Source organism: Myotis yumanensis, unplaced genomic scaffold (genome assembly GCF_028538775.1).
Source record: "Myotis yumanensis isolate MYYU_CA2020_CCGP unplaced genomic scaffold, mMyoYum1.0.hap1 SCAF_13, whole genome shotgun sequence".
NCBI classification, from domain to species: Eukaryota; Metazoa; Chordata; class Mammalia; order Chiroptera; family Vespertilionidae; genus Myotis; species Myotis yumanensis.
Genome location: NW_027223764.1, coordinates 43,999,740 through 44,026,678, shown reverse-complemented (window position 1 = coordinate 44,026,678; position 26,939 = coordinate 43,999,740). Strand labels below are relative to the sequence as shown.

Sequence of the window (26,939 nt, the reverse complement as noted above, 5' to 3'; positions counted from 1 at the left end):
GGACAAGGGTCAGTAAAAATGTATAAAGCTTTCCTACTCTCCAAAATTGCCTTAAATCTTTGACTGTTTTCCAGAGTTCTGACAAAGTTGGTTCTGACATTTTTCTGGTTCTGTTTTTCAATATTTCTCTGGAGGGATGGAAGTTTGGAGTTACCTACTCTGCCATTTTGCTGATGTTTAGACTTCACTTTTTGATGTGAGAAGCACCATGCTCAAGAGTGAAAGGAAATGATAGCTTTTATCTTGCAGGGTATTCATTACAGGTATTTTTTGAGAGTTTTGATAAACATTCCTGCATTGCCTTCCCAAAAGTTTGCAGTTCTACAAGTGATGTATGAGACTATTGTTCCTTCATACATTCACCAACACAATATTTTTTATTTATGCTATTTTAACAGGGAAAGAAAGTTTCTCATTTTAATTTTAAACTACATTATAGATGCTTTAGTAAGAGTAAACATTTGAAGATATTTATTAGTCATTGGAATTCTCCTTTTTTTAAAAAAAAATATTTTTATTGCTTTACTGAGCTACACTGGCTGGGCTGGAAGTCTCCTTTTGAGAATTACCTGCATCTTTTATACCACCTTTAAAAAACAGTTTTTATTGACTTTTAGAGATGGGGAGAAAGAAAGAAACATTGATATGGGAGAGAAACATCTGTCAACTGCCTCCTGCAACCCCCTCTACTGGGGATTAAGCCCATAACCCAGGTATGTACAATGACCAGGAATCGAACTGGTGACTTTTTGGTGCTTGGAATGACACTCAACGAACTGAGCCACACTGGCCAGGGCTTATACTATCTTTTATACTTTTTAAATTTTAATATTCATTGAATTTATTGGGGTGACATTGGTTAATAAAATTATATAGTTTACAGGTGTACAATTCTACAATACATCATCTCTATATTGTATTGTGGGTTTACCACCTAAAGTCAAGTCTTCTTCCATCACCATTTATCCTTCCTTTACCGTCTTCTACCCCCCCCATCCGCCTCCTCCTCTGGTAATCACCATGCTGTTGTCTGCATCTATGAGTGTGTGTTTTAAATATATTTTTACTGATTTTAAGAGAAAGAGGGATAGAGAGATAGAAACATCGATCGGGTGCTTCCTGCATGCCTGCTATTGGAGATTGAGCATGCAACCTGGGTATGTGCCCTGACTGGGGACTCAAACTGATGACCTGGCCCTAACCGGTTTGGCTCAGTGGATAGAGCGTCGGCCTGCGGACTGAGGGGTCCCAGGTTCGATTCCGGTCAAGGGCATGTGCCTTGGTTGCGGGCACATACCCAGTAGGGAGTGTGCAGGAGGCAGCTGATTGATGTTTCTCTCTCATCCATGCTTCTGACTCTCTATCCCTCTCCCTTCCTCTCTGTAAAAAATCAATAAAATATATTAAAAAAAAAAAAAAAAAAAAAAAAAAAAAAAAAAAAAAAAACTGATGACCTGTTGGTTCATGGGTCGAGGCTCAACCACTGAGCCACACCAGCCAGGCTATGAGTGTTTTTTTGTTGTTGTTTTTGCTTAATCCCTTCACCTTTTTCATCCATCCTCCCTAACTGCTCCACTCTAATAGCTGTCAGTCTGTTTTCCTATATTTATGAGTCTGTTTCTATTTTGTTCATTAGATTCCACATATAAGTGAAATCATATGGTATTTGTCTTTCTCTGACTGGCTTATTTCACTTAGCATAATACTCTCCAGGACCATAATGCTGTCACAAAAGGTAAGATGTCCTTCGTTTTTATGGCCAAGTAGTATTATTTTGTAATGTACCATCACTTTTTTGAAAATATGTTTTTATTGATTTTTTAGAGAAGAGAGGAAGGGAGAGGTAGAGAGAAATATTGATGTGAAAGAGAAACATTAATAGGCTATCTCCTGCACACCTGCTACTGGAGATTGAGCCCACAATCTGGGCATGTGTCTAGACCTGGAATTGAATCCTCAAATTGTTGGTGCATGGGACAATGCTCAACCAACTTGTGGTTGATTGAGCCACAATGAGCACACCGGCCAGGGTTACCACCACTTTTTTATTCACTAAGCTGCTGATAGGCACTTGGGCTACTTCCAAATCTTGGCTGTTGTAACTAACTCTGCAGTGAATGGAGGGGTGCATATATTCTTTTGAATCACTGTTTCAGGCTTCTTCAGATATATTCCCAGATGTGGAATTGCTAAGTCATAAGACAGTTACATTTTTAATTTTTCGAGGAAACTCCATATTGTTTTCCACAGTGACTGCACCAACCTGCATTCCAACTAACCAGTGCACAGGGTTCCCTTTTCTCTGCATCCTTGCCAACAACTGTTGTTTGTTGACTTATTGACGATAGCCTTTCTGACAGGTCTGAGGTGATATTTCATTGTGGTTTTAATTTGCATTTCTCTGATGATTCATGACACTGAGCACCTTTTAATATGTCTATTGGCCATTTATATGTCCTCTTTGGAGAATTGTATATTCAGGTCATTTGCTCATTTTTAAATTGGATTATTTGTTTGTTTGTTTTTAGTGTAGAGTTGTATACATTCTTTATAAATTTTAGATATTAACCCTTTATAAGATGTATCATTGCTGAATATGTTCTTCCATTCAAAGGGCTCCCTTTGTATTTTTGTTGATGGTTTCCTTCGATGTTGAAAAACTTTTTAGTTTGATGTAATCTCATTTGTTTATTTTTTTTCTTTGTTTCCCTTGCCCAAGAAAACATATCAGACAAAATATTGCTACGAGAAATGTTTGAGATTTTACTGCCTATGTTTTCTTCTAGGATTTTTATTGTTTTGACTTTTACATTTAAGTCCTTTATACATTTTGAGTTTATTATTGTGTATGGTGTAAGAAGGTGGTCTAATTTTGGGTTTTTTTTGCATGCATCTGTCCAATGTTCCCAACAACATTTATAAACTATCTTTACCCCATTGTATCTTCTTGCCTCCTTTGTTGAATATTAATTGACCATAAAGGTGTGAGTTTATTTCTGAGCTCTCTATTCTATTTGATTGATCTATATGTTTGTTTTTATGCCAGTACCTTGCTGTTTTGATTAGTATGGCCTTGTACTATAAGTTTGATACCAGTAGCATGATTCCTCTACCTTTGTTTTTCTTTCTGAAGATTGCTGTGGCTATGCAGGGTCTTTTGTGGTTCCATATAAGTTTTTGAAATATTCGTTCTAGCTCTGAGAAATATGCCATTGATATCTTGATAGGAATTGCATTGAATCTATAGATTGCGTTGAGTAGTATGCTAATTTTAATGATGTTAATTCTTCCTAACCATGAACATGGTATATACTTCTACTTATTTGTATATTCTTCAATTTCTTTCTTCATTGTCTTATAATTTTCTTAGCTCCATTCTAACAGCTGTCAGTCTGTTTAAAATTCTTGGTTAAATTTATTCCAAGGTATTTTATTTTTTGATGCAATTATAAATGGGATTGTTTCCTTAGTGAATTTGAATGTAAACTCTATGGCAGTACAATTTACTTCAGCAGAAATCTGAAATTATAAGAAGGAAAATCTATAACTTAATTACATCTAGGTTCTTGTAAACAGTCATAAACATGGAAGGTTGAAGTTTTGGTGTAAGTAGTTTGATAGTGACAAAATATATATTTTTTTACTCACCATAAAGCCTGATATCATTATTGTAATTAAAAGCAGTCTTGTGAATCATGACCTAGATTTAGAGGGGGTGGGGGGAAGCTTTCATTTGCTTATACCATTTATATTTCCAAAACTTTATGTTTTCAAAGACTCTACTGAATACATCTAAAATCATAACACCCATTTCTTTCTAACCCCTGAGTCAAGCATCCTTTTGTACACAGCAGTGGTTTTTAAAAAGTATGTAATGGAAAAGCCAGGGCTCAAATTAGCCAAAATTGCAACTTAGCTACTCTCTGAGTAGCTGCTTCTCTGCTTCTTTCCTATCTAGTCCATAGCTATATAATGTTCTGGGGTTCATGTCTTGGCTTTTACATGAGAGAATAGCACAGTGCTCAAGTATAATGGGGGAACAAACCTTAGATCTCCCCCACTGAGACTCTTTGGTGGTGGGAAATAAAAGAACATAAATCTGCAGATAATAAAGTTGTTGTTTCCTAATACAGGGTCAAGGAAATGATTCCTCCAAGGCCACCTCTTACCCGCAGGACAGGAGGAGCTCAGAAGGCAAGTGCCAAAGTCAAGGTGAAACTATAAGTAATAAGGTGTTGAGTGCATCGTTTGAAAATAAGGCTTTTCAGAAGGGGTTTTTCAGAAGGGGTGAGAAATTATAGCTTCTCATCTATATCTTCCTGTATCTATTTGTGACCAGTGGCTTACAAGGAATAGTATTCAGTGTTTGATCTTTGGCTGGTGGTCTTTGAGGTGAGGAGAAGAGAGCAATTTATACCTAAAGTATATTGAATATAAAACACAATTCAGTTCAGAATTCCATTCCACGTCTTGACCTCTCTGAGGTCTCTTTACCAGGCATTATATATTTTCCTAGGCGGTAAGTGACTACCACTTGCAGATCAAGAACATTTCTAGAGCCATTCTGGATGAGTATCACAGCATGTTTGGAAAACAGGTGGCCAAACTGGAGGGTGATATAGATAGTGAAACCCTGGAGGAGCAGAAATGCCAGCTCAACTATGAACTTAATTGTTCTGGAAAATACTTTGCTTTCAAAGAACAACTCAAGGTAAATATTCATTTATTTAATTATTCTATGGGTTTTATGAAGCATCTACATACCTTGTTGTCATTTTTCCTATGGTTTCGTTCGGCTACGTTCCCACCTGTCTTGCTACTGGTGCAGAGAGCTATGTTCTCCATGATAGAGTGTTGGGAGAAGCTCCACTCCCACGGAGCCATAGGACAGTTCCATGTGCTTTCCGAGTGTGAGCTCTTAAACTGATTCTTCTCTCGAGGCGAGGCCAGATTTTGAGTCAGACTTCATGTTGCTTTAGCAGGCAGAAACTCTGTACCTGGGACTGACTCCATGACTAATGTTCTCTGTCTCCTATTGTAAACCTTTCCCTAGTCCATAGAATTACTGAGATTTGAGAAATATTTACTTAATAATAATTTCCCGAGTAATAATGGCTAACATTTATTGAGTGTTTGCTGTATACCAATTTTTAAAATGCTTACGAATTTAACCCTCACAACAACCCTATGAGGTGCTCCCCATTTTACAGATGAAGAAATGCAATATTAGTTGGTTAAGTAATTTGCCCAAGATCACAGAGCTAGTAAAGGTCAAAGATGGGCCTCACATTCTGGCAGCCTGGTTCCAGAAATCATGTTCTTAACTGCAGTGCTGCACTGCCTCTCTGTGTGTATTTACTATGTGCCCTGTACTGTATAAACAAACACAAAGAAATCACATCGAAGTAATAAAGTAAAAAATAGCAGATGCTCGTGGGGGCAAGAGGCCGTTCTCAGTAGGTGGCAGGGTCACATCTCAGTTTGATTCTGGTTCTGTTACTAGCTGGATGGCCTTAGTCAAGTGACTTTACTTCTTTGAGCCTCAATTTCTTTGCCTAACAATGAGAGATAATATTAACATTATTACATGGGGTTATTATGAGCATCAAATAACATAATGCATGGAAAATGCTTTATGTTAAAAAAACTTTATGGGCCTGATTGGCATGGCTCAGTGGTTGAGTGTCAACCTATGAACCAGGAGGTCATGGTTCAATTCCCAGTCAGGGCATGTGTCCAGGTTGCGGGCTCGATCCCCATTGTGGGGCGTGCAGGAGGCAACCGACTGATGATTCTCTCTCATCATTTCTCTCTCTCTCTCTCTCTCTCTCTCTCTCTCTCTCTCCCTTCATCTCTCCCTCTCCCCTTCCACTCTGAAATCAATAAAAATAGTGTTATAAAAAATTTATGGTATCAATCCTGGTAATGATGTTAGCTTGGGGAGTGGGAGCAGGGGGAGAGAAACAGCAGCTGTCCTGGCTATAGCAATATGTTATTTGTTATAAGATGCAATATGTAATGCATCTTAAGTATTACCACCTGTTATTTCTTCTGGCTTCTCAATCAACTTCTGAAATAAGATAGTAATACCAAAAGTATATATCTATTTAACACATGAGGAAACTGAGATGCCAAGGATAAAATAACATATGAGATTGTACAGTGGCAGAATTAGAACCAGAATTCCATTCTCCAGATTCTCAAATCAGGCCTTTTCCCCTTGAATCATGTGGCCATCATAAGAGACATAATGCATAAACATAATGCTAAGGTTTTCTTCAGCTTTATGACTCTCTTCACACGGTATGAGTCCTGAATTGACCATGTTAGAGATGATGATAACATCAAGAAAAGAGGTCATATAGAGTATATTGATTAGGGAGAAATCTGTGAGCCAACAGTTTAGCAGTCACCAGGGAGAAATCAATTACCGTCTGAAATTCTGATGAACCTTAGATGAGAAACTCAAGGGAGGCCTGTGCTGCCTGTGCTATTAGCCCAGTGATGTGTGTCTCTTGCAGCATGCTGTGGTAAAGATTGTGAGAGAGAAGTACTTGAAAACAATACCATTTGAAAACCAAGAGGAACTGCAGACATTCATTAGTGAGCTCTATGTGTTCTTGGTGGATCAAATGCATGTGGCCTTAAACCAGGTAGGTATTCAAGAACTAAGAGCTCTTCCTTTTCTTAGTAGAGCATCATGGTTTCCCCTGAATGATTCCTTTCTTCCTTGCTTCTTCTATTCCTGAAGTCTACAGGTGTTTAGTGAGGTACCTGCTCTCTGCTAGGGACTAAAACAGAAAGATGAATATGAAAATGCCTAAATTATGTGGGGGAGAACAATCTGTATGCTCTTTCAGCTTCCTAGAAAATTAATTTCATAACTGTCATAAATGTGATAGATAAAAAGAGATAAAATAGGTTATTTAAATTATGAAATGAAAACGAGCATTCTGTTTATTCTGTGAATATGTGCAATTCACACTTTTTTGTCTTTAAGACTGATCATCAAAATAAAGAAAAAACCATGAGTTTTCAGATATTATACCGGAATGGCAATAATACTTCAAATATGCCTTTTCTATTTGAGGATGCCGGTCTGCTTTCCTCCCACTTGTCTGTTTATATCTATTATTTGCACAGCTTGCATCTTGCCTTCATTTGCTCACTTTTTAATTCTTGCAGTTGTGGTTTATTTGAAAACAATGACAAAATCAGTCTTTTTCCGCCCCCTGGTAGTCTGTCTCTAATCAGCTATGCTTCCTCAAACCCCCTATTCTCCTTGCTCTTTCCTTCACTGTTTCTTTCTTTGCTGCTACCATCACTTTTCTCACTTTCTTTTGTTGTTGTTGTTAATCCTCACCTGAGGATATGTTTTCCATTAATTTTAGACTGAGTGGAAGGGAAGGAGGTTGGGGGAAAGAGGGAAGGAGAGAGAGAAACATCTATATGAGAGAGCCACATCAATTGGTTGCTTCCCACATATGTCCTGAACTGGGGTAGGAAATCTGCAATCCAGGTATGTGCCCTTTACAGGGAATTGAAACCAGGGCCCTTTGGACTGGGGTCCAGTGCTCTCACCACTGAGCCGTGCCGGCCAGGCCTCTCTCACTGTCTTAAGCCTCCCTGAAGAGGTAGGCGAGGAGTCTCTAGTATTCTAGGACTAAGAGTACAATTCTGTCTTGGGCACAGATGATTTGGATGATTTGAGTAGGAAAGCAGTTGAGCATGACATGGCAATTACTGTTGCCTTATGACTCCAAGGAGCCCCTGTCTAGTAGAGACAGGCATAAAATACAAATAACTGTGGTAGAGTGAAGTAAGTGCTGTGACAGAAGGGTGTCCATGGGAGAGCAGGTTAGGGGATGCCTAAAGAAAAAGTGGTAAACTTTATTCTGAGACCTTTCAGGGAAGGATTTACAGAGGAGCTGCGTCTTGAATTGGGCTTTGAAGGCTAAAAGGAAGTTTCAGAGCATTGGAGTCATAGAGAACATCAAAAAGGCTTGGAAACTTGGAAGAATATGATATATACTAGTGGCCTGGTGCATGAAATTCGTGTACCTTAAAAGGAAATTAATTAGAGAAAATATTTTAATATTGCTATTTACCCTTTCTCTATAATAGAAGTGTCTGGCTGGCCCCACCCCGCATTGGGCGACACTAAGACCCGACCAGCCCCACCCCCATCAAGCCCCAGTGGGTCAGAGACGCAGCCTCACGTCCCTGGGCTGGGGCGGGGGGGGCATTGCATCAGGGGGGTTCAGCTTCAGGGGGGCACGGCCTCAGGTCCCCTGGCCCCAGCACCGGGGTGGGGGGTGCAGCCGCAGGTCCTCCGGCCCTGGCACAGTTGGACATCCTTAGCGCTGCCGCGGAGGCAGGCCACTGTGCACACCAGGCATCAGCCCAGCTTGTGGCTGAGTGGTGCTCCCCCTATGGGAGTGCACTGACCACCAGGGGGCAGCTCCTGTGTTGAGCGTCTTCCCCCTGGTGGTCAATGCATGTCATAGCGACTGGTCATTCTGCTGTTCTTTTGATTTGCATATTACCCTTTTATTATATAGGATAGAAACTGCATACAGTTCAGGAGTGGAAGTTGAAGTGGTAAGGGACAAAGAAACAGGAGATGAAGCCAGTTCCTGGTGTGAGAGTATAGTGTGGTGTGGGCTTTGTATAAAACACTCTAATAGAAGTATGTAGGATGGGTTAGAGGTGGTGAAACTGGTGATGTTAACTGATTCTTAAATTGTATAGAGGAAAAGAAGTAAAAACTTCTTAACTTTAAGGCTTAGTGATTGGGTAGCTGGTAGTACCATTGACCAGGACAAGAAATACAACCTGAGTAAATCTGGTGGGAGGCAATTGATGTTGAATTAAATTTTGAACATTGGTTTTAGTGGGGTTTTGCTCAAGAGAGAGCAAAAGGAAATTTGCAAGCCATGAGTATATAGATCATAGTTAAACTATGGTCATAGATGAAGCTGCTTAGAAAAACATAAGTAGAGAGAGTAACGAGCTGCTGGTGGAACCCTAGGAAAACCAACATTTAGAGGATGGTGAGTAAAAAAATTAATGAAAGAGGCATTAACAATTCATTAACAATTAATGAATTGTTAAAATGGCAAGACAGCCAGAAGCTCAGAGAAGAAATTTTTAAGAAGAAAAAGTGGTCAACATTATCAAATATTCTTAGGAATTCAAGAAAAAAAAATTCTGTGGTGGGAAGAAGAGGAGTTGGTTAAAAGGTACAAACTTCCAGTTATAAGATAAATAAATACTAGGGATACAATATACAGTATGATGAACATAGTTAACTCTGCTATATAATATATATGAACATTTATGTTAAGAGTTCTCATCACAAGGAAAAAAATATTTTTTTCTTGTTTGCCCTTTCTTTTTATTGTATCTACTAGAGGCCTGATACACGAAATTCATGCAAGGGGCTTGACCCTCACAGCCCCAGCTGCCTCAAGGCCCCACGGCCCTGCCCACTGGCCATTCAGAAAGTCGTCTGGAAGGTCGTTCTGGAAGGTCATTCTGCCATCCGGTCTAATTAGCGTATTAGCTCTTTATTATATAGGATGTGAGATGATAGATTCAAACTAAACTTATTGTAGTAATCATTTCACAATATATGTAAGGCAAACCATCATGCTGTGCATCTTAAACTTATACAGTGCTATATGACAATTATATCTCAATAAAACTGGGGGGATAAACAATTGGAAATTTTTTCATTGGATTTAAAGTAAGGAGGTTATTGTTAACCTTTACATAGCAATTTCATTGAGCTAATGGAATGGATTCCAATTATAACACATTGAGGAGTAAATGAGTGCTTAGGAAACAGGCAAATATAAACTCAAAGATGAAGGGAAGAAGTAGGAAAGTAGTAGCTAGAAATTAAAGAGATTTTTTTTATGGTGGAAAAGTCTTTTTTTTTTTTTAATATATTTTATTGATTTTTTACAGAGAGGAAGGGAGAGGGATAGAGAGTTAGAAACATCGATGAGAGAGAAACATCGATCAGCTGCCTCCCGCACATCTCCTACTGGGGATGTGCCCGCAACACAGGTACATGCCCTTGACCGGAATCGAACCTGGGACCTTTCAGTCCGCAGGCCGACGCTCTATCCACTGAGCCAAACCGGTTTCGGCAGGTGGAAAAGTCTTTAGCGTGTCCACAGATTTGGGAAAAGGTGTCAGCAGGTTGGGAGAATGTGAAAACAGAGGGAAAGGAGATAATGGATGGCAAGCTCAGGGTATATAAGTGGGAAAGGATTAAGAGTTTAAACGTGTAAGGATTAGCCTTATAACATGGAAGGATACTATGCCTCTTTCTCTGAGACTGAAAGCAGGAGATATGATGGATGCAGAAATAAACAATGTAGGTGTGGGGTTCAAAAGCTGAGGGATTTTGCCCTAGCCAGTTTTGGCTCAGTGGATAGAGCATCAGCCTGTGGACTGAAGGGTCCCAGGTTCAATTCCTGTCAGGGGCACATGCCTGGGTTTTGGGCTCTATCCCCGATAAGGGGTGTGTAGGAGGCAGCCTATCAATGATTCTCTCTCATCATTGACACCTCTCTCTCTCTCTCTCTCTCTCTCTCTCTCTCTCTCTCTCTCCCCTTCCTCTCTGAAATCAATAATATATTCAGCCACGACTTATTGCTAGAAGAGTCTGTGGCAGCTCAGATATCTCTATGTGTAGGTAGTTTTCCTCAGGACCGGATAGCAGCCCCTATCTAAAAATGGGGTCAGGTTATAGGAGTGCTCTAATTTGGGAATTTTCAGGACCAGTGCAGGAGAAGGAGAAGGATGCCTGGGACTTGAGTGTGCTGGTGATAGAGTAGTATGTGTGGATGCTCATGGGGTCTAGGCTTATCTACTTGGGAAATGAGGGCATATTGGAAGTGAAGGAAATGAAGTCAGAGAGCAGTTTCAAGGGGACTAAGTGACCAAAGGGTAGAAGACTTGAAATGTGGGTTCTGGGAGTGGGATAGTAGAGGTAGAGTATTTTGGGTTTGGGTATGGAAGTGTGTTTGCTGAAGGGATTTTGAGGTCAAGATCATCATAATTAAAAAGCACAAAGAACAGAGGCATAAGTCAATTATCAGCAGCTCTCTTTGGCCCATCTCAAATTTACTTTACTCTTCACGTCCCTAAGCAACTTTACTTGTTAAAGTCACTGATATTATTTTTACTTCTAATTAAAGAATTTGGGGGTGTCTTCCTTGGCCAAAGTTTCTGATCCAGGATATTACTTAATACACCAGACTTGCTTTTCTATCTAGGTGTATAGAATATATTATTTTTCTGGGTGTCCTCCTACCTTTCTGGCTATTTCTATAATGTATCCTTTGTAGAGTCTCCTTTGTAGAGTCTACCTGTCTATATATCCCACTAGAAGCTTCCAAAGCTTTAACCTTCGTCTCCTGTTTTCTTGATATTTGAAGACTCTAGTTAGTATGTGTCAACCTTTTTCATGTTATGGGACCTAAATATGATAATAATGTTCCATACACCAGAGAAAATAAAGAAATCTGTTTGAGGTCAGAGGCAACTTGCTTAGGGATACTGCCTGCCCTGAGGACTGAGGAGAGCAGTAATTTTTACTCATTCCCATGAGCTCACTCTGTTGGTATTTAAATACAAGAGCGTCTCTTTCACCACTGATATTTCTCTCTTGGTTCACTCTCACTCTCTTATTGTATTGGCAAGACGTAAGAAACCTCAATATAATTTGAGACCTCATGACTGGAGTCTCACATCTAGTTTATACTTCTAAAACTTCTCTACTTTTAATTGTTTGATTTTGTCTGCTTAACATTTTGATGTTGACAAGGCCATGCCAGATGATATCCAAGGTGCTGTCCCAACCATTCATAAGAGCAGTGAACAGCTTCGACTCTTTGCATTTGAAGCAGAAGTCAATGAGAACTTTGAAATGGCAGCAGTGTATTATGAAGAGGTAATTAAACATCTTCCCAGTGGTTGTTGTTACTGTTATTTGTACAATATGGGTATAATAAATAGTAGTATTTTATTATTTAAAATCCAACTTGATTAGTGAAAGGATAGACACATAGATCAATAAAACAGAGTCCAAAAATAGGTCCACACACATAAGGTTATTATATTTTTGACAAAAGTGTAAAAGAAGTTCAATGGACAAAGTATAGTCTTTTCACAAAATGGTATTAGAATAGTTGGTAATCATATACAAAAAACAAACAAACAAACAAACAAACAAAAACATTTGACTGAAACCTCAAACGCTGTATAAAAATCAATTCAAGCCTGGCTGGTGTGACTCATGCACCAGGAGGTCGCTGGTTAAATTCCCAGTCCCCAGTAGGGGGCGTACAGAAGGCATTCAATCGATGTTTCTCCCTTTCTCCCTCTCCCTTCCTCTCTCTGAATTCAATAAAAACATATTTTTAAAAAATCAACTGAAAGTAGATTGTAGATCTGAATGTGAAATATAAAACTAAGAAACTTTTAGGAGAAAATCTTCATGACCTGAAGTTAGGTAAGGAATTCTTAGACATGACACAAAGCATGATTTGCTTTTTTAAAAAATTGATAAATGGAACTTCATCAAAATTAAAAACATATGCTCTGTGAGAAACACTGTTAAGTAAAAGAAAATAAAAGGTACAGACTAAAAGAAAATATCTACAAAACATATATCTGACAAAGGATTTGTTTCCAGAATATTAAGAACCTCAAAACTCAATAATAGAAAAACAACCAAATAAAAATGGGCAAAGGAATTGAACAGACACTTTGCTAGGGAGGAATTAAGTATGCTAAATAAGAACATGAAAAGATGTTCAGCGCCATTAGGGAATGCAAATTAAAACCAGAATGAGATCCCACTGCATATTTATTGGAATAACTAAAGTGAAAAATGCTGGTAATACCAGGTACTGGTGAGAACGAAAAGCAGCTGAATCCCTCATACTTTGCTAGGGGAAATACATAATGATACAGCCACCCTGGAAAATAGTTTCGTACTTTCTTGTAAACTTACCATACATCCCATTCCTGGGTATTTACCTTAAAGAAATGAAATCTTATGCACACAAATGCGTATAGTAGCTCTAGTCATAACTGCCCAAACCAGAAACAACTCAATGTTCTTCAAAGATTGAATGGATCAACAAACTATGATCTATCCATATAATGAAATACTACTCAGGAATGAAAGAAAGGAACAATGGAGACACACAACAACTTGGACAAGTTTCAAAGGCGTTATCCAAGTGAAAGAAGTCAGTGCCAAAGGTTACTACGTACTGTATGGTTCCATTTATATGACATTCTTGAAAAGACAAAGCGATGATGGATAATAGATTATGGTTGCCAGAGGTTATGGGTAGGGGAAAAGAAGTCTATAAAAAGATAGCATGAGGAAGTTTTCTCGGGTCGTGGAACTGTTCTTGATTTTGATTTTGCTAAAGGCAACACGAAGGTGTGCATGTGTTAAAATTCTTAGAACTGTATACCAAAAGAAAAAAATATTAATTTCTTGTGATAAGTTTTAAAAAACCACCTGTATTCAACAAATTCGGCAAACATTTACTGAGCCCTTATGATGTGTTATGATTTACTCAGCTCTTACAGGTGTTATGAATGACAGTTGAGTTCGCTAGTTCTGTTAATACTGCCTACCACATGCATCATGAGCTGAATAAACATGTGAAAAAAATGGCCTGAAATCTTCATTTATATTTATTTAATTATCAAGATGTAGTTCACCAGCCATAACATTCACCCATTTAAAGTGTACAATCGTATTTTCTGTACTGTATTTACAGAGTTGTGCAACCATCACCGTAATCTAATTTTAAGACATTTTTTCATTATTTTTATCTTTTAAAGTTTTATTTTTAAAAATTTTCAATTACAGTTTAGTTTCAATATTATTTTGCATTGGTTTCAGATGTACAGCATAGTGATTAGCTAATCATATACTTTACAAAGTGTTTCCCCTGATATTTCCATTATGTACCTGGACCATACATAGCAATATTATTGATTATATTCCCTATGTTGTACTTTTGATAGACTTTTTTTTAGAAGTTTTGGGTTCACAGCAATACCACAATCTAGTTTTAGAGAATTTGCACCACCCCAAAAGAAACCCTGTGCCCATTAGTAGTCACTCCTCATTACTCTTTACCCTCAGTCGGAGGCAATCACTGTTTACCTTACATACAGATTTACCTACTGTGGCCAGTTTATATAAACGGGATCATGTAATAGGTGGTATTCTGTAACTACCTTCTTTCACTCAGCATAATTTTTTTGTTTGTTTTATTAACCCTCACCTGAGGATAGGTTTTTCCATTGCTTTTTTAGAGAGAGTGGCAGGGAAGAAGGGAGAGATGGAGGGAAGGAGGGAGGGCCAGCCACATTAACTGGTTGCCTCCCGCTTGTGCCCGCACCCAGGGGCAAAGAACACTCGCAATCCAGGTGCATGCCCTTGACTGGTAATCGAACCTAGGACCCTTCAGTGTGTGGGCTGATGCTCTAACCACTGAGAACACTGGCCAGGCCATTTAGCATAATTTTTTGTGGTCATTCATGTTGTAGCATGTATTAGTATTTTATTCCTTTTTATGGCTGAATAATATCCCATTGTATAACTATAACACATTTTGTTACTTCCCTCATTATTGATGGGCATTTGGTTTCCACTTTTTGGCTATTATGAATAATTCTGCTATGGACATTCACCTATAAATTCATGAATGTAAGTTTTTGTATAAATGTATTCAGTTCTCTTGAGTATATACTAAGGAGTGGAATTGCTAGGTCATATAGTAGCTCTATGCTTAATTTTTTCTTTTTTTAAATATATTTCTATTGATTTCAGAGAGGAAGGGAGAGGAAGAGGGAGATAGAAACAGCAATGTTGAGAGAGAATCACTGATCAGCTGCCTCCTGCACGCCCCTCACTGGGGATCGAGCCCACAACCCGAGCAAGTGCCCTTGACTGGAATTGAACTCAGGACCCTCCAGTCTCAGGCTGATGCTCTATCCATTGAGCCAAACCAGCTAGGGCTCTATGCTTAACTTTTGAGGAACTGCCAAACCATTTTCTAAAAAGCTGTACTAATACTTTACATTTCCACCAGCAATGGATGTGGGTTTCATTTTCTCCATGTTCTCCCTAATGCTTGTTATTGTCCATCGTTTAAAAAAATTATATAGCCATTCTCATGGGTTGAAGTGGTATCTCATTGTGACTTTGCATTTTTCTAATGACTAGTGACTTTGAACATCTTTTCACATTTATGATTTTTTTCAAGAGGAAATTTTTTTTAAATTAATTGATAGGAAAATTTAAACTACAACAAGTTTAACACATCAGTCTATCTGAATAAATTGTTATGTCCCATTGTGAGTGGCTCATTTTACTCAGTATATGCCCTCAAGGATGCATGTATGTTGAAGCATATGTCAGAATTTCCTTCCTTTTTTGGGCTAAGTAATATTCCACTGTATGTATATACTACATTTTGCTTATCCATTCATCTGTCAGTGGGCATTTGGGTTGCTTGTATCTTTTAGCTATTATGAATAACGCTACTATGAACATGGATGTACAAATGTCTCTTTGAAATTCTGATTTCAATTCTCATGGGTATATACACAGAAGTGGGATTGCTGTATCACATTTTATTTTTAATTTTATGAGGAACTACCTTGTTGTTTTCCAAAGTGGCTGCACCATTTTACATTTCAGCAAGACTTCTAATGTTTCCACCTCCTCATCAACAATTGTTATTTGTGTTTTGTTGATAGTGGCTGTCCTAATGGGTGAGAACTGATATTTCACTGTGGTTTGATTCCTTGATGACTAGTGATGTGGAGGATCTCTTCCTATGTTTTATGGCCATTTGTAGATCTTTGGGAACATATTTATTCAAAATATTTATTCAAAAATATTGCCCATTTTGAGTCACATTGTTTAATATTTTCTTGTTGAGTTTTAGGAATTCTTTATATACAGTATTCTGAATATTAACCCCTTACCAAATATATAATTTGCAAATATTTTTCCCATTCTCCCCAAACCACTCTTACTCTTTGATGTAAAAGAGTACATCAAAAGGTAGTTTCTTTTGATGTACAAAAGTTTTATTTTTAGTAAAGTCCAATATGTCTATTTTTTCTTTAATGGCCTCTGCCTTTGGTATCATATCCAAGGAATCATTGTTAAGTCCAATGTCATGAAGCTATTGTCCTAAGTTTTCTTCTCAGAGATTTATAGTTTTAGGTCTTATGTTAGGTCTTTGATCCATTTTGAGTTACTTATTATGTATGTAGTATTAGGTAAGGTTAGGTGCAACTTCATTCCTTGGCATGTAGATATCCACTCTCTAGCACCATTTGTTGAAGACTGCCCTTTTCCCTATTGAATGGTCTTGGCACCTTTATCAAAAATAGTTTGACCATATATGCAATGGTTTATTTCTGGGCTCTCTATTCTATTCCATTGGTCTAAATGTGTGTCTTTATACCACTACCAGACTGGTTACTGTAGCTTTGTAAGTTCTTTTCCTCATTGAACTTTGTTTTAATGGGTCTCAAAATTCTGTGACAGATTTTTGGTCAAGTTGTTTCTATTGAAAAGTACTGATTTTAAAAACTAGCCCTAGCTGGTTTGGCTCAGTGGATAGAGCATCAGCCTGTGGACTAAAGGGTCTTAGGTTTGATTCCAGTCAAGGGCACATGCCTGGGTTGCTGGCTCAATCCCCAGTGGGAGGTGTTCAAGAGGCAGCCAATCAATGATTCTCTCATCATTGATGTTTCTCTCTTTTTCCCTCTCCCTTTCTCTCTGAAATAAATGAAAATATATTTTAAAAAAAACTAATAACTTGCCAGGCTGGTGTGACTCAGTGGTTGAGTGTTGATCCATGGACCAAGAGGTCACTGGTTTGATTCCCAGTCAAGGCACATGCCCGGGTTATGGGCTTGATCTTCAATAAGGGGCATGCAGGAGGCAACTGATGGATGTTTCTCATTGATGTTTCTATCTATCCCTCTCCCTTCTTCTTTCTCTAAAAAAACAAACAAAAAAACCCAAAAAATCCCAAACCCCGAATAACTTAAAAACTGCCACACACACACACACACACACACACACACACACACACACACCCCAAATGGTCCCTAAAACATTTTCCTTTCCTTCTGAAGGTTTTATGATGCATTGCAATCATTAACCAGTCTCTTACTATTAAACTTAAATAACCAATTGAGACAAACAGTTCTGAGACCATTCTTCCACCACTGATTAAAACTAGGGTGGCAAGTATTAGAAATACTATTCATTTAGCCTTCTGAGTCTTCTGGGCAGACGATGACTTTGCCAATATACTGCTTTGATGAAGCCCACAGCAACTGGCTGTCCTGAGTCACAAACAGCAAAACAGCCCAGAGGAGAATAGTCAAAGAAGCTCTCACCATACATGGGCTCGCCAGGAACCATACTGATGATGGCAGATTTCAAAAACTTTGGTCCATCTTCCAGGTTTTTCCCAGAATGATGGTCAATCTTCTCCTTCTGCTCAGGAAATTTGCAAGCGATGTGAGCTGTGTGACAATCCAGCACTGATCTGGCCTGGGTGGTTCAGGATAATCTCCTGAGCTGTGAAGGCAGCTGCTTCCATTGGTGGCCATTTTTGCTGTCACCAGCCACATTTAACATATTTAACAGACACGTTCTTGACGTTGAAGCCCACATGGTCCCCAGGAAGAGTTTCACTCAAAGCTTCATGGTGCATTTCAATAGGCTTCACTTCAGTTGTAACATTGACTGGAGCAAAGGTGACCACCAGGCCGGGCTTGAGAACACCAATCTGCATTCAGCCTACAGGGGCAGTACCAATACCACCAACGTTGTAGATGTCCTTGAGGGTAGTAGACTCAGGGGCTTGTCAGTTGGACGAGTTAGTGGCAGGATGCAATTCAGGGCTTCAAGCAGTGTGGATCCACGGGCATTACCATCTTTACGGCTGACCTTCCATCCCTTGAATCAAGCCATGTTAGCACTTGGCTCCAGCATGTTGTCACCATTCCAACCAGAAATTGGCACAAATGCTACTGTGTCAAGTTTGTAGCCAGTTTTCTTAATGTAGGTGCTGAATTTTTAATAATTCTATTGTATCTCTTCTGGCTCAATGGAATCCATTTTGTTAACAACAATTAGTTGTTTCACACCCAGTGTGTAAGCCAGAAGGGAATGCTCACAGGGCGGCCTATTCTTGGAGGTACTTGCTTCAAATTCACAAATACCAGCAGCAACAAATTAGGACGGCACAGTCAGCCTAAGATGTGCCTGTAATCATATTTTTGATAAAGTATCTTTGTCCTGGGGCATGAATGATGGTCACATAATACTTGCTGGTCTTGAATTTGGAAGATATCAGTGGTGACATCACACTCACGTTCAGCTTTCAATTTGCCCATCTCAGTAGCCGCCTCAAATCTTTCGATGGTTCTTTTGTCAATTCCACCACATTTGTAGATCAGATGGCCAGTAGTGGTAGACTTGCCAGAATCTACATGTCCGATGATGATGTTGATGTGAGTCTTTTCCTTTCCCATTTTGTTTTAGATTTAGTGGTGGTTTTCACACCTGTGTTCTGGCAGCAAACCTGTTGTGGAAAATAAACAAACAAAAAAAGCTGTAGCTTTGTAAGTTTTGAAATCAGGAAGTATGAGTCCTCCAGGTTTTTTTTTCTTTTTTTAAAATATATTTTTATTGATTTTTTACAGAGAGGAAGGGAGAGGGATAGAGAGTTTGAAACATCGATGAGAGAGAAACATCAATCAGCTGCCTCCTGCACACTCCCTACTGGGGATGTGCCCGCAACCAAGGTACATGCCCCTGACCGGAATCGAACCTGGGACCCTTCAGTCCGCAGGCCGACGCTCTATCCACTGAGCCAAACTGGGCAGGGCTGTTTTTCTTTTTAAAGATTGTTTGGCTATTCAGTTTCCTGGGCATTCCAAATGAATTTTAGGTCAGGTTTTTCTATTTCTGCAAAAGAAAAATTGGGATTTTGATAGAGATTGCATATGTAAATTGTTTGGGGCAGTATTGACATCTTATGAGTCTTCCAATCTATGGACATGGGATGTGTTTCCATTTATTTATGTCTGCTTTAACTTCTTTCAGCAATTTTTTATAGTTTTCACTACAATATGTTGAGGTGCTTTTTTAAAACAAATTTGTAGATAAATTTATATTTGCCATCTCAAGACTATGACAAAGATGGTTATATATGAATTTTTAAAATAAACCATAAAAATTGATCTTTAGGCTTCTAAGTAATTGGAGGAGCTTATAGTGACCAGACACTAACACTAGAAAGTAATCAATTTTTAGATTATTTCAATAAATATTTACTGACTTTACTATAAGCCAGAACATTGACTGTGCTAGGCATTCAGAATTTAGTGGTAAACAAAAAAAGAATTCATAGTTTCAGCTTTCATAGAGCTTATAGTATTTATGGAGTGCTCCTGGGTTATGTGCATTAAAAAAATATGACGTAGTATCACAATAACATTGGTCCTTCTGATATTTCATTGGTAGAGGTTGGTTCGTGAGCCCCAGAACCTGGAACACTGGCTGGATTATGGTGCCTTCTGCCTCCTAACTGAGGACACCATCAAAGCTCAGGAGTGTTTTCGGAAAGCCCTTTCCCTCAACCAGAACCATATCCACAGGTATGGGTGAGGGGAGATGGGGAATGAGGAGGAGCAGATAAGCTACTAAATGAAGTTGTCTTGTTTCCAGGACGGTGACATGGGACCATGTTGTTAATCATGTTGGTGGTCTCTTCTCAGCTTGCTGCTGTGTGGTGTCCTGGCTGTCCTGATGGAGAACTATGAACAGGCAGAGATTTTCTTTGAGGATGCTACTTGCTTGGAGCCAACCAGTGTTGTAGCCTGGACTTTACTTGGTATGATATTTTCCTGTGGTCTGAATATGTTTTTATTCCATTATAAGATTCTCCCTTTGTCTTCCCATTCTTTTTTTAAAAAAATATTTTTTTATTGATTTCAGAGAGGAAGGGAGAGGGAGAGAGAGATAGAAACATCATTGATGAGAGAGAATCATTGATCAGCTGCCTCCTGCATGCCCCCTACTGGGGATCGAACTGCAACCTGGGCATGTGTACTTGACCGGAATCGAACCCCAGGACCCTTCAGTCCTCAGGCCAACACTCTATTCACTGAGTCAAACCAGCTAGGGCTGTTTGCCCACTCTTTAATCACTCTTCATATAGTTCTTAAACTTTGGTAAAAATGTGGGAAACGTAAAGTGAAATATTACAATTCCTAGTAGCTGATGGTGGCAAATTAGTCACATTTATTTTCAGCATCTTTCTTTCTTCAGGTTTATACTATGAAATTCAAAACAATGATATTCGAATGGAAATGGCATTTCACGAGGCCTTCAAACAGCTTCAGGCACGAATGCTTCAGGCACAATTAATGAAGAATGCTGGTACCTTAGCCATTGAAACCCAAGCATCCAGGCAGAAGAGCACTGGTGTGGTGGAGCACATTGAAGAAGGAGTAAAAGCAGAATCCAGTTTAGGACCTTGGGGAGTCACCAGTGGTTCTTCTACCACAGCAAGCAAGGCGGAACCCCCAGCAGGTAGGACCAGCGAATGGAAATGATTAGTGGCTGTTGGAAAAAATTACTGGCCTCATGAACAGAAGCAGGCACATAGTAGGTACTCAGTGGATATTTGTGAAATGAAAAAAATAGGTGGAATTTTGAGTTGTTCCAGGGATACCAGGGAAGAATCTTCCAAAATATTTCCCCATTCATGCGATTGAAAGTCTGAAGCTTTTACTGTTGCTATTCAGTTTTTTTTTTAAATCTTAGATAATTCACTGTCCCTGTGCACCCCTAAAAGGAGTATCATTCTAGCAGAGTAAATGTCCCCCACCTCACTCTCTTCCCAACATGTAAGGTCCCTCTCTTGTGATTCTTAAATTTATTTATTTGTACACTTCCTTTTTTCTTGTTCTTTTTTTTTTTTTTTAATCCTCACCTGAGGATTTTCCCATTGATTTTGAGAGAAAGAGGAGGGGAGAGAAAGAGATAGGGAGGGAGAGAGAGAGAGAGAGAGAGAGAGAGAGAGAGAGAGAGAGAGAGAGAGAGAGAAATAGAGGAAGAGAGAGGGAAACATTGATGTGAGAGACACACATCAATCAGTTTCCTCCCGCATGTACCCTGACCTGTCCAGGATCGAACCTGTAACCCAGGTACATGTCATTGACTGGGAATCAAACCTATGATCCACTCTAACCACTGAACAAACCGACCATGGCTTTCTTTTCTTTTTTTTTTTTAATTGATGGGTCCTTCTTTGACTCTTGTAATGCAAAGTCTATTTTGTCTGATATAAATATTGCTACCTCAGCTCTTTTTGTTTTCATTTTCGTTTGCATGAAATATCTTTTTCATCCCTTTACTTTCAGTCTGTGTGCCTTTAGATTTGAGGTGAGTCTCTTTTAGGCAGTATATGAGTCTTGTTTTATTTTATTTTATGGTTTTAATCTTTATTGTTGAAAGTATTACATATGTCCCCTTTTTCCCCCCATGGACCTCCTCCATCCCCACCCCGCCCCTGCATCCAGGCCCTCACCACCCCCTTGTCTGCATCCAGGAGTTATGTATATATGCATACAAAATCTTTAGTTGATTACCTCCCACCCCCCACATGTACTTGGGCAACTTATTTTTAACAAAGGAGCTAAAAACATATAATGGAGAAAAGAAAGGCTCTTCAATAAATGGTGCTGGGCAAACTGGAAAGCTGTATGCAAAAGACTGAAACTAGATTGCTACTTGTTATCATATACAAAAATAATTAACTCAAAATGGACCAAAGACCTAAATATAAGACCTGAAATAATAAATTACATAGAAGAAAACATAGGTACTAAACTTATGGACCTTGGTCTTAGGAAGGATTTTATTAATTTGACCTCAAAGGCAAAGGAAGCAAAAGTAAAATTAAATAAATGGGACTATAGTAAACTAAAAACCTATACAGCAAAAGAAACCATGAATGAAACAAAAAGGCAATCAACCAAATGGGAGGTGATATTTGCACCTCTGATAAGACCTTATTATCCAAAATATATAAAGAACTTATACAACTGAACATGAAAAACAAAACAATCCAATTTAAAAATGAGCAGAGGACCTGAACAGACACTTCTTCCAACCAGGCATTTTAAAATAAATTTAAACAGCCCTGGCCAGTGTGGTTCAGTTGGTTGAGCGCCATCCTGTGTACCAAGGGATTGCCAGTTCGTTCCCAGTTGGGGCACACACCCAGGTTGCAGGTAGAATCCCCTATTGGGGTGTGTATGGGAGGCAGCTGATTGATGTTTCTCTCTCTCCAACTCTCCCTCTCCCTTCCTCTCTGTAAAATCAATAAAACATATTTTTTAAAAAAATAAAGTTAGCCCTAACTGGTTTAGCTCAGTGGATAGAGCGTCTGCCTGCGGACTGAAGGGTCCCAGGTTCAATTCCAGTCAAGGGCATGTACCTTGGTTGTGGGCACATCCCCAGTAGGGGGTGTGCAAGAGGCAGCTGATTGATGTTTCTCTCTCATTGATGTTTCTAACTCTCTATCCCTCTCCCTTCCTCTCTGTAAAAAATGAATAAAATATATTTTTAAAAATAAATAAATAAATTTAAACATATATATGCCAGCAATTTCACTCCTAGGTATTTACACAAGAGAAATGGAAATATGTCCTTGCAAAGATTTATACACAGATGTTCATAGCAGATTTATTTATAGCAGGCAAAAACTGAAAACAACCCAGTTGCCTAAAGATAAGTGAGTGGTCAGTAAAGTTACTTAAAACCACATAATCAAAAACCACTCAGCAATAAAAATAAACAAATTACTGATAGACACAACATGGATGACTCTCAAAAGCATTATGCTAAGTGAATAAGGCAGATGCAAAAGAGTACATACTGTATGATTTCATTTAAATTAAATTCTAGAGAAAGCAAAACTGACCTATATAGAAAGCAGATCAGTGGTGGCCTAGGGCTGAAAAGGGCACACAGGAGCTTTTTGGGACATTATAATCTTTTATACATTGATTGTGATAGTGATTACATAGTATATGTATCTGTTAAAACACATTGAAATAAATACTTAAAAGTGAACACTTTATAATATGTAAATTACACCGCAGAAAAGCTGAATATTAACAATTTTTTTCATTAAGATCATCACTTACCCTTCAGTGATCACTCTCCTTTCTAAAACACTTGTCGGATTGCCTCCTACATCTCTGACAGTTTGGGTTTCCTTTGTTAGCTTCTCTTTCTTGTCACACTCATCAGATATAATCATTTCCCAATAATACCATGTTACTTTCTAAGAGGCCACCTGCCTCATAGTTTCTATTTCGCTACTGAAAACGCTCAAATGCCTGACATCCCTCCAGATACCAGCAGCTGGATTATTCTACGAGTAAACTCCTTATCTTCTAAGTTGATTCTGCATCCCTATATTAGGCACCCAAGTTCATGATCTCATCCCTGTTCCTCTTCCTTTCTTGCTTGAGCTTCCCACATCTCTGTATCAGCGTAATTCCTGAGACCAGCTGGTTCTCTTTCAAAATGCTCCTTGCATCTTTCTACTACCAAAGGTCCACACTGTTGTAACACCCTCTTTGTCTCCATCCACATTTTTTTTTCTCCTTGCTACATTGCACTGTTAGAGTAATCTTCATAAAGTATTAGTTTTAGCTAAATTTTCTGCTCAATACTCTTCTTTGTAACCCTCTGCTTTTGCCTATATGAACAACATCCTAGCATTCAAATGTCAAATATCAAAAGTGTAGCCCCAACCTGCCTTTTCCTTAACTTCCTCAATATCCAGTAAAATAAATTAGCTCATTACTTCCATGCTTTTGCCAGTGGCTGGCCCCAGCCTTGAATGTTTCTCCTTCTCTAGCTATTCAATTTCTACCTATTTTCCAAAGCCATATCTTTTGCTCTAGATGAGTGACCTCTTCTAATTGGAGCCAGCTGGCACTGTTCATTTCCTGCCTGGCATTGCTTTTTATTTTTTTATTTTTAAAATATGTTTTTATTTATTATTTTAAGAGAGAGGAAGGGAGAGGGATAGAGAGATAGAAACATCGATGAGAAACTTCATCAATCAGCTGCCTCCTGCATGCCCCCACTGGGGATTGAGCCTAAAACCCAGGCATGTGCCCTGACTGGGAATCGAACCAGTGACCTGATGGTTCCTGGGTTGACGTTCAACCACTTAGCCACACTGGTCTGGCTGCTTTTTTTTTTTTTTTTTTTTCTAGTATTCGTCAAACAGTGTTTGTTTGAGAGGCAGCCAGGCATGTTTTAAGAGCTTTGGAAACTAACTTCTCTGTGATTCACTTGGTTTAAAGGAGCATAGTAAATAAAATATCTCATAATGTTGTGAAAAATAAGTGAGATTATACATTAAAGACTTTAGTGTAATACCTGGCATATAGTCGTGATCAAATATAGTTACAGTATTATAATTGTTATTTTATTATTATTAAACACTGAGATAAGTTTATTAGAATTCCTGTTCTTCAGGGATTTTAATATCTAAAAATATATTCATCTTTTCATCTGGATTTTAAAATATATATACTTTAATTTATTTTTAGAAAGAGAGGAAGGAGAGGGATAGAGAGATAGAAACATCAATGACAGCGAAACATTACTGATGGGCTGCCTCTTGCACTACCCGCACTGGGGATTGAGCTCATAACCCAGGTGTGTGCCCTGACTGGGAATCGAACCAGTGACCCTCAATCACGGAGACACATTGGCCTGGCTCATCTGGATTTTTGAGAATCTGGATTTAATAAGTAACTTTTATAAGAGGTATCTGTTTGACATTATTATGACATGGGCCACCAGCAGGATTGAACTAGGAGTTATAGTGACAGAAGATGTGCTATCAGTTTAGCTTGTACTCTTTAAATTATTCAGAAATATAGCAAGTCTGGAAAACAAATCTGTCGATGCAATATTTCAGGAATGTTTTTTATGATTTGAAAATTAATTGTATTTTATTTTCTGTAATCTTTTAACATTCAATGTAGCAAGACATTGTGTTTTTTTCTCATTAAAATGTAATCTATTTAGGATCAGGAGCTCCGTTTTCTGTTCTAGATGGATTTCTTGAAGAATCCTCCAAACTGCAGTCACATTCACAAGAACGAATTTTTCCTGGACCATCTCAGGATCCAGCAGTCAACCCAAACCCATCCAACTTATTTTCCAAGGAGATACTAAAAAGAGGTAATTAGGAATAAAGATTTCCAATTGAAAGAGGGATATAGACAAGAATGAAAACCCCTATGATTACCAAAATGGCACTTTTTAACTTGTTTGAAGTTGATTATTTATCTGTCATTTTGCCTAAGTGCCTTCATATGAGGCTAGGCTCTGAAATTCAACACTTTCAGAAAAGTAGCCAACTACAGACCTGTGATTTTCTAACAATGATTCTTTATTTTTAGAATATTTATAGATTGTGTTTCACATTCAGGAAGATCTGAATACTTTAAAAATCCTTTTATTTGGTTGTGACTTCATTTGAAAACAGTGTAGACTAACCTTAGGAATCTTTGAGAGCCGAAACCGGTTTGGCTCAGTGGATAGAGCGTTGGCCTGTGGACTGAAAGGTCCCAGGTTCGATTCCGGTCAAGGGCATGTACCTGGGTTGCGGGCACATCCCCAGTAGGAGATGTGCAGGAGGCAGCTGGTCGATGTTTCTCTCTCATCGATGTTTCTAACTCTCTATCTTTCTCCCTTCCTCTCTGTAAAAAATCAATAAAATATATTAAAAAGAATCTTTGAGATCTCCTCTTTGGAGACCATCGATATGGAGCAACCTATTGCTTTCCAGATTATAACCTCTCTCATATATTAGATTAGAATACTCTCCCTGCTACATTAGTATGTCTGAGCTTCGTACGTTTTTCCTTTATATCTAATCATCTATTCTTTTAATGTATCTTCAGACACATCAAAATGTCTGGATTCATCAGTTTTTCTGCATCCGACCCCTGATAGAATTTCCCAAATTCCTACCACCATCTTCATGGAGACCATACGCTTCTTGATGAAGGTCAATGCTGTACAGGTCAGAATATTTGGAAAACAGCAAGTTAATGGAAAGATTTTAATGGGCTACCTATTCGATTCATAATGGTCTTTGCAGGCTTAAATGTGTATGACACAGAAATCAAATATGCTTTTGAGACCTCACTGCAAGACTGCTCCCTGTAGAATACCAGCAGAGCAAATTCAGACTCTTGAGTCATATGTAGACTGATTTCACTTTATTATGAGGATTCATTGTGTGAGTGTTGGGGGTTCACGGGCACCTCAGCATACCCTTTTTCCCTTTCAGGTTCTGAACCAACTGGAACAGATACACAGTGCTAAATGGGGGATAAAAATATTTAAAATTTTTATTGGTAAAACTGAACTGGCCCTAGCCAGTTGCTCAGTCGTTAGAGCGTTGGCCCTCGGACTGAAGGGTCAAGGGTTCTGTTCCAATCAAGGGCTCAATCTCTGCCCTGGTTGGGGCATGTGCAGGAGGCAACCATAATCAATGTGTCTCTCTCACATCAATGTTTCTTTCTCTCATCAATGTTTCTCTTTCTGTCTCTCCCCTCCCTTACACTCTCACTAAAAGTCAATGGAAAAATTATCCTCAGGTGAGGATTAACAAAGAAACAAACAAAAAACTGAGCTGGAGATGTGACTAGTTCCAGATTTGACTTACCTATGCTGTCACCAGTGGAACAGCTGGAGAACGGCAGCCTCCTCCCACAGAAGAGCACCCCAAAAGGTC

At 38.7% G+C, this 26,939-nt stretch overlaps 1 protein-coding gene and 1 pseudogene across 1 annotated transcript in view; one reads left to right on the top strand and one right to left on the bottom strand.

Annotated features, from left to right (window-relative positions):
* Nucleotides 1–26,939, top strand: part of CFAP70 (cilia and flagella associated protein 70) — a 107,573-nt gene that overhangs the window by 60,386 nt on the left and 20,248 nt on the right. The window contains 9 exon segments of the mRNA XM_070432969.1: nucleotides 4,134–4,194; nucleotides 4,517–4,711; nucleotides 6,522–6,653; nucleotides 11,843–11,968; nucleotides 19,616–19,749; nucleotides 19,870–19,985; nucleotides 20,423–20,686; nucleotides 25,220–25,375; nucleotides 26,101–26,222. Coding sequence (XP_070289070.1) covers nucleotides 4,134–4,194; nucleotides 4,517–4,711; nucleotides 6,522–6,653; nucleotides 11,843–11,968; nucleotides 19,616–19,749; nucleotides 19,870–19,985; nucleotides 20,423–20,686; nucleotides 25,220–25,375; nucleotides 26,101–26,222 — 1,306 coding nt within the window.
* Nucleotides 17,339–18,621, bottom strand: LOC139022145 (elongation factor 1-alpha 1 pseudogene; annotated as a pseudogene).